Source organism: Ylistrum balloti, unplaced genomic scaffold (assembly GCF_031769215.1).
Source record: "Ylistrum balloti isolate Yb309-2 unplaced genomic scaffold, AGI_CSIRO_Ybal_v1 Utg370956, whole genome shotgun sequence".
NCBI classification, from domain to species: Eukaryota; Metazoa; Mollusca; class Bivalvia; order Pectinida; family Pectinidae; genus Ylistrum; species Ylistrum balloti.
This window is the reverse complement of record NW_026782538.1, coordinates 22,189-30,517: the sequence shown is the minus strand read 5'-3', so window position 1 is coordinate 30,517 and position 8,329 is coordinate 22,189. Positions and strand designations below refer to the sequence as shown.

General features: G+C 35.5%; 1 protein-coding gene across 2 annotated transcripts; it reads left to right on the top strand.

Annotated features, from left to right (window-relative positions):
• Positions 1–2,822: 2,822 nt before the first annotated feature.
• LOC132559716 (uncharacterized) lies at positions 2,823–7,409 on the top strand. Of its 2 annotated transcripts, XM_060224339.1 has the most exons (6): positions 2,823–3,233; positions 3,593–3,673; positions 3,872–4,178; positions 4,685–4,811; positions 4,949–5,135; positions 6,523–7,409. In XM_060224339.1, exons 2-6 carry the CDS (start codon positions 3,623–3,625, stop codon positions 6,880–6,882), a joined length of 1,032 nt encoding a protein of 343 aa, XP_060080322.1. In that variant the 5' UTR covers positions 2,823–3,233; positions 3,593–3,622; the 3' UTR covers positions 6,883–7,409. The 2 variants fall into 2 exon arrangements, with proteins under 2 accessions (XP_060080322.1, XP_060080323.1); XM_060224340.1 differs by lacking the exon at positions 2,823–3,233 and having other exon boundaries at positions 3,517–3,673.
• Positions 7,410–8,329: the final 920 nt, after the last annotated feature.

The following is an 8,329-nucleotide window of genomic DNA, read 5'->3' as shown; positions in this document are numbered from 1 at the left end:
ATAAAACCAGTGAACGTCGTTATTTCATGATAAATTAGATACTGCAACACAATAGTGCAAATCAGAATATTGTCTAAGACGTATGTAGTACACAATATGATCAAAGGTAAATATATGGTTTCATATTTTGAATCGCACCTGTTAGTGTTGCTAAGGACCTCAATGTAAGAGCTGGCTGAGGAAATAAAAATTAGTCCAAGAAATGTAAGAAAAAAAATGGGAAGGTGCACTACTTCCAAACTTACGTAAGCTTATTCCGGCCACGTTGTGCTTTATTTTAACTCGAAATTTCGAGATAGTAACTCGAAATGTCGAGTAAGTTATCCGAAATTTTTAGTTAGCAAGTCGAATTTTCGAGTTATCTCGAAATTTCGGGTTCGACTCGACTTACTAACTCAAAATTTCGGATTACTAACTCGAAATTTCGAGATGAAATCAAACAAAACGTGGCCGGAATACGCTTCCGTACAAACTTTATCATTTTTATGTTGCATAATGACACTATTCGAATGAACTGAAACGTGGCCTGCACGTTACGACATATTTCTGTACCTTAGATACACAAGCAATGTCTACCACCTATGAAAGTTAGATGTTTTGGTCGGCTATCGTTTATCAACCTATGCTAATTAAGAGACCCGGACATAGACGTGTTTCCGTTTATAGTAAGATAGTGCGAGTTACTTTATGCAACAAACTACAGTTTCTTTATGGCTGATCGAGGTTTAAGAGTATGCTGCTATATATACAAACTGATCATTTCTATATGTAAGAGATTAAAACATGAAGCAATAATTTGGTTTCATTGCAGTTTTACATGATCAATACATCTGAATATTTTCTCATCTTAAAACAAAATGTTGATGTATTTTAATGATTTAATGAGCTTATTCTCGGAATTCCACAGATTACGACCACTTATGATGATACAGTGATCGTGATAACCTGTGGAATTTTGCGGATGACTGGCGCTTTACTTCCTTGTTAGTGATATAGATGTGTATAGACCAAACGTAACGACGGAGAGCAATGCATTCGTGATGCGAGGACAGAGTCCTACATTAACACGGATTAGATAAAACTATGACAATCCTAAATGATAACACGGTAAATAGACACCAGAAACAAGAAACAATCTAATGAACGTTAAAAACTTTCAGCTTTACATCGCATCAAAATGAAATCATTCACTGAGAGAGCATTACCGACCGTAAAACTGCTCTATCATTTTCATCGACCTGCATCTCTCTAAAGCATGTGATGTGAATTTAACAATTGTAACATCAGTAGCTCTCAACACCACTTAAAAAAAATTGCTGTTGAAATATTGCTTTTCATTCAATACAGAAGATTCGTATTTCTTGAAAATGTTAGGCTGTACTCCGTAAAAAGACCGTTTATTGTTCACCAAAAATATATTAAATGATGGTCAGTCTGTGGAATGGTCAAACTTACCAGTTAACGTCGAGAGTGCATGAGTGAGCATGTTACTCATCGTCTCTCACTTATTTAATGGTTTATTAAATTTTCTTTGTGGGGGAAAATCATTATCATTTACAATTGATGTGAAATGTAAACAATACTTTTTGTAAGCTAAATAACATTGTCTTAGACTGAGGTTCCCTTTTTTCCAATATTGTTGGTATAAACCAAGTATTTGAACGAAATATGAAATTCGACAGTACTATTTCATAATGTTTACATATTTCTAATATAAATAACAAACAGATATAAAATATACTCATAGGTACATATGAGCATTATATGGATAAATAAGTTCATTGTACACAATGTATTCCTCCACTCCCATCCCACGGTGTAAAACGTCTATGTTTTAGACATAACCTGATGATTTATACTGTAACATAAATGATAGGTGTTACATATTCAAATATTTTGTAAAACGTCTATGTTTTAGACATAACCTGATGATTTATACTGTAACATAAATGATAGGTGTTACATATTCAAATATTTTGTAAAACAAAACCCATTAAATCCCAATTGAATGAAAATATAGAAACAAGATTAAAAGTTTTTACGTGTTTTCAGATGGTACTGAAAGTTGCCTTGCGTTAGTGATATGTGTGATATTTGACTATTCGACACCAGCATTCGTATGAAATTCTCATTTGTAACAAAACAAAAAAGTACCAACATGTCAACATAATCATAATCCAACTCAAATTCAATAAAATAGGGCAAAATATGAACAAATGGAAGTGTCATTGATTTCCAAATTTGATGGGTCTACACAACGGGCGTAGTCAATAAATGTCTTGTTATTTAAAGATAAATGGTCATCAAGTACCACTATACAGATATAAATGGTTTAAATGTAAATGTTTTCCTAGTTTGTTAGATTCCTAAAATGTCATATATAAATATTGCTTATCTTTTATGAATTTATTACAAAATCTATAAATATACCTGAAGTCATATTAATGGTAGTGGTATTCACATATAGGTTGGAGAATCGAAAGTAATCATTATTTCCGTTCACACGAACTCATCTGCCGACACACCCAAACCACAAAACCTGTTTACTCACAATACGCGATTTGTGCATATGACTATATATAATCGTAAAAATCCCGTTTAGAGTTCAGAGGTTAAGAGAGCCAGGGAGTGCGTGTGACAAAATGTCTCATCCTTCTTCATTTACATTTCCATATAAAACGTACCAGAAGCTGTTACATATAAGGTGTTACATAACACTAATTAGTTCTAGTTTTAGGCAGTGAATGGGAATTCCAAACAAGAATGTGACTTGATATCTTCAAACCATATTAGGCTGTCACATGTCTATTACATCTCAAATACTACATCTACATTTTCAGCTCCATAGTTGATAAACATACTTATAAACCGTTATAACGATATATTTAAGTCGACATAACAATGACAACGTTATCACGAGAAACAAAGCCGTTGTTACGACACAGCTAAGTAGGTATCATACAATTCATGTACCTAGATACATTCACACGATATTCTGGAATACCCTAACACGCCTCCATAAGAAGCTGTTACACTTGAACAGGATGTCACATACACGACATTTTAAATAGTTTCACGAAAAAGTAAGTTCTCGAAATACGAGATATGAGTCATGAGATTCACAAATACGGAGCAATGATAGAATTCATCGTAACCCGGATGTTCGTCGACCGTGTGTAAACGAGACAGACCTCTATTACCTTCGTGCATGCGGATGAGCTTGCTACAAAAACGTAAGTGACTTTCTTACTTTAAATATTTAAATACTCTTGATTACTTAGCATTGATGACTTGAGAAAAATGAGTAGAGTAGAGGAAATAGAAACATTCTTTTATGCAATAAATTGACTAATTTTGAATTGAGTTTTTTTTTGTTTTTTTTTTGTAGTATGTTTTCCGATACAAATGTTTTACATCTTCATATATGTTATTTTCTTTATAGAAAAGTATATTGAAACATTTAAAATCATGAAACCTATCGATCAATGTCATATCTGCATGAATAAAAAGACCCCTGTTTAGCAGCATGTTGACAAAATGATGTAATTTTTTGTCGAGCTTATATTTTTGCATTTCTTTATATTGGTTTCAGTTATTTTAACAGCTAACCAAAAAATACATCATGTCTTCATGGAATCCACAACGATATGTGAGCGTCAATGTGAAACACGAGGTACTGTCGTCTTTTCCTCTATTACATTTGTTTATCTTACGACGAAATCTAAAAAAAACAATTCTCTGACCTTTAAACAAAAGAATCACAAATTCCCAGAGACTTAACTTTAAGCCACGCGAAGACTTTGCTTCTTATATGCTTTGCCTGAAGACGCCTATATTGTCGTTTTTTTATACATCTTATTTACACTTACAGGCTGTATCGAGATGTCCCGCCAAACTGCTTGTTGTATGTTTAGTGATGCTATATACAAGTAGGACTGAAGCCGAATCAGGGCACCTCTGGAACCAGACCGAAGTGATACAAAACGGAACATCATCAGGGCACCTCTGGAACCAGACCGAAGTGATACAAAACGGAACATCATCAGAGACGGAAGCGGTACGAAATATGACCCTATCAGAGTACCTCTGGAACAAAACCGAGGCCATACGAAACAAGACATTATCTACATATTTTGTGCAGGGAATCGCCAACGGAAGTCTTAATCCGACAGCATTCGGTAGTATTCCAACCTACTTGCATCCTTAATTCACCTTTTCATGAATACTTTTGTTAATCTGCAACACGCCATTCTCCGCATTTTCTTAATCAAGTCACTGAATAATCAGTGGAAAGTGTTTGTTTTTCTCTACGAAAACCTTTTGTTGCGTTCAACATACTTTTGAAAAAATAAATCACAAAGTTATATATCTGGTGTTGTCCCAGTTTGAGATAATTCACGGTTATTAGATTTATGAACTATGAACTGGTGAACATGTACTCACAGGAATAAGAGATATTTTTTCAATATTTTCATTCAAATTAGAAATATTCGCTGCCTATGTAAGTTCGCGCTTTCTTTTTTGACAGTGAATAAAGCGAAATCAGTTTCCTGGAGAACATTACAAAATATACCGTAACACGATGATATTAAACTTAATTTTTGAACGTCATTGATGTTGCCTATCCGAGGGACCTTTCACAAGAGAGATTGTATACTCATTGCTTTTTTGGTGATATCCACAGGGGGCTTTATGATACAGGACGCTGTCTATTGTTACAAAATTAAAAACTCCATCGATATCTCTGCTGATCGAGCACCTGACGGAGAACTCAAGGAATATTTGCGAAATGAATCTGCGGCTTTCGACAGGTAAATCAGTAGTGATTTCACATTCTTTTTGATCACAAAATCGTTCACAGACCACAGAACAAAAATTACTCACGTTATTATATAATCTTTAGCTGATTAACATATAAAATTGCAGCAATCTTTTTCTCTTTTTTCAGTATTTACAAATATCTGTCTGAGAAATGGCGCATTAAGAACCCCGCAGGTATCAACTTGACCGAGTCATGTCAGTCCTACGCCGATTACGAACGCCAGATCGCCTCTACGGAAGACACCATTTACATGTTAGTGGCCATGACTCCGTGTTACAAGTTGTGGCCTTGGCTCGGAAAGCAGCTGCAATCGGTAAGTATGTGTGTAGAGAAAGGCATCGGAACTGACTACAGAATTGACTGATACATTGTGTGTGTAGAGAAAGGTATCGGACCTGACTATAGAATGGACCGGTAAATTGTGTGTGTAGGGAAAGGTATCAGACATGGCTACGGAATGGACTGGTAAATTGTGTGTGTGGAGAAAGGTATCGGACCTGACTAAGGAGTGGACTGGTAAATTGTGTGTGTAGAGAAAGGTATCAGACCTGACTACGGAATGGACAGGTAAATTGTGTGTGTAGAGAAAGGTATCAGACCTGACTAATGAATGGACCGGTAAATTGTGTGTGTAGAGAAAGGTATCGGACCTGACTACGGAATGGACAGGTAAATTGTGTGTGTAGAGAAAGTTATCGGACCTGACTACGGAATGGACAGGTAAATTGTGTGTGTAGAGAAAGGTATCGGACCTGACTACGGAATGGACCGGTAAATTGTGTGTGTAGAGAGAGTTGTCGGACCTGACTACGGAATGGACTGGTAAATTGTGTATGTAGAGAAATGTGTCGGACCTGACTACGGAATGGACAGGTAAATTATGTGTGTAGAGAAAGGTATCGGACCTGACTACGGAATGGACCGGTAAATTGTGTGTGTAGAGAAAGGTGTCGGACCTGACTACGGAATGGACAGGTAAATTGTGTGTGTAGAGAAAGGTGTCGGACCTGACTACGGAATGGACAGGTAAATTGTGTGTGTAGAGAAAGGTGTCGGACCTGACTACGGAATGGACCGGTAAATTGTGTATGTAGAGAAAGGTATCAGACCTGACTACGGAATGGACCGTTAAATTGTGTGTGTAGAGAAAGGTATCCGACCTGACTACGGAATGGACTGTTAAATTGTGTGTGTAGAGGGAGTTGTCGGACCTGACTACGGAATAGACTGGTAAATTGTGTGTGTAGAGAAATGTGTCGGACCTGACTACGGAATGGACAGGTAAATGGTGTGTGTAGAGAAAGGTATCGGACATGACTACGGAATGGACCGGTAAAATGTGTGGGTAGAGAAAGGTTTCGGACCTGACTATGGAATGGACAGGTAAATTGTGTGTGTAGAGGAAGGCATTCGGACCTGACTACGGAATGGACAGGTAAATTGTGTGTGTAGAGGAAGGCATTCGGATATATAGAGGCTAAAATTGTATTCCTCGGTGTACAAGATTATTTCGGGTATCAAGTTATTAACAAAAAATACGATAAGCATGAAGAAGTTCATGTTTTATCTCCAGAACATTACATACACTAGTTATCGAATTACAGAGTTAGAAAAATACAGTAAATCCAAACATTTTAGATTAATAGAAATATTATCAACACGTATATATTGAGGTAAACTTGGTACATTCTGTGTTACAGGTTAATCATGGAGTATACAACGAGTGGTTCAACGATAACTTTAACCCTTATTTTGACGGGTACAAGATGCTGGATGCATTCGTTGATGAAGCTGAGACAAATATGAGTATAAACCGGAGTAAAGCTTTAGAAGTGTTTACAAGATGCATGCAGGGAGAATACGAGTTTTTCAACTCCGTACAACACACGGATTTGACAAACGCCTCACCGCCCGTGAATGGAAACGTTACATCCGGATCTGTTGCCTCTACTTTAGAGCATGGTCGCCTATCGTTTTCCTTCACAATTCTTGTTTTGTCTGTAATTACTCAGATATCAAGTTTGTATTGTACAGATAAGATTCCAATGCTACCCATATAAATGTCCGGATATAGAGACTTGTCACTAGAGTGTCCTTAACAGAACAAAGGGATGTAAATACATTCCAAACTTATAATTCTTTGGATCTAAATCTTACTGTTTACATACTTTAATCCTTACCGGTACAGCGGTGTATACATATCGTATCCACAATAAAGGTGGGATCTTTTCTATATATATTCTATGTATATATATATATTTAATAGAGTGACCTCTTTTTCTGAAGGTAAACAGTTTTAAAACTTAAATTTCCTTTAAGTCGTTCACATTATAAGCCCCGTAATCACCAAAAACACCAGGAAAGAAGACAAAACTGCAAAGGTTATATGAGAAAGGTTACACGGGAAAGGTTATACGAGAAAGGTTATATTGTAGGTTACCCTAGAAACATTCATCTCTCAGCACTCTAATGTTATAATCATTTAAAATATTTTTAATATAATGCAATTATTACACCTAGAGAACTATACTAATCTGGACGTACTGAGGTATATTTCAATAAAAATTGTCAGGAAAATCAAACAAGAGAAGACTACAGATATAATTAGATTTTTTTTGTATCTAATGTTAGTAATATATTCAGTTTACAGTATTAAAATATGTACAATATTTAGCAAGCATTTTGTTTGTTTTTTCTATACTCATTATGCTGGCAGTAGCTTGCTCATAACACCATTTTATAGAGAGTTCCGTGTTTAATTTTGATACCTATATAAAAGGTAACAATGAAGATAACCTTAACCGTTAAACTTCTTCAACAAAGGTTTGAATCTTAATCTAGATATAAGATACAGCCAAATGCCGAATCCTTAAGTAGAACGAAATGTACTTTTAACTCCGACCAAACGGATCCAGAAACGAAACTAACGTCGTGAATGATAAAAGTGTTTCATTCTTTACCCGTTGTAAATGTCACTTTGAAATAATTGCATACTATAGGTTGCAAGTACGTTATTATATTTGCAGATTCTTCAAACGCTTTTGTTCTCAAAAAATAATACACATTGTATCCCCAAAATGAAACATTTGCTGATATTAGTCTGTAAACAGTTGCATATAATCTAATAACTGTTCAATATTTACATGATAGGTGTGTGATTGTGATTGCATCCAATACGCTTGCTGCTAGCAGTTTTACATACCACAAAGACATACTAGGACACGATATTTCAGTAATACAACTATTTTAAATGAGAATAGGGACCTTCTATATCTATGATGTATTTCTCAATTGCACAAGAATCCATACAAACAGCTTTTTATTAATGACTTTACCAAATTAACTTTTATATGGCAGCATTAACTACTCGTATGAAGATAATGTAGAAGTATGTCAAATCACTCAGCAATATATACTTAACTAAAATAGATTTTGATCTCTCTCTCTCTCTCTCTCTCTCTCTCTCTCTCTCTCTCTCTCTCTCTCTCTCTCTCTCTCTCTCTCTCT

Excerpts from the sequence above, each read along its gene's own strand:
- LOC132559716 (XM_060224339.1), top strand. The coding sequence starts at position 3,623 with ATGTCTTCATGGAATCCACAACGATATGTGAGCGTCAATGTGAAACAC. Across the intron at positions 4,812-4,948 it reads GAATCTGCGGCTTTCGACAG|TATTTACAAATATCTGTCTG; the intron begins GTAAATCAGTAG and ends CTCTTTTTTCAG. Across the intron at positions 5,136-6,522 it reads TCGGAAAGCAGCTGCAATCG|GTTAATCATGGAGTATACAA; the intron begins GTAAGTATGTGT and ends TCTGTGTTACAG.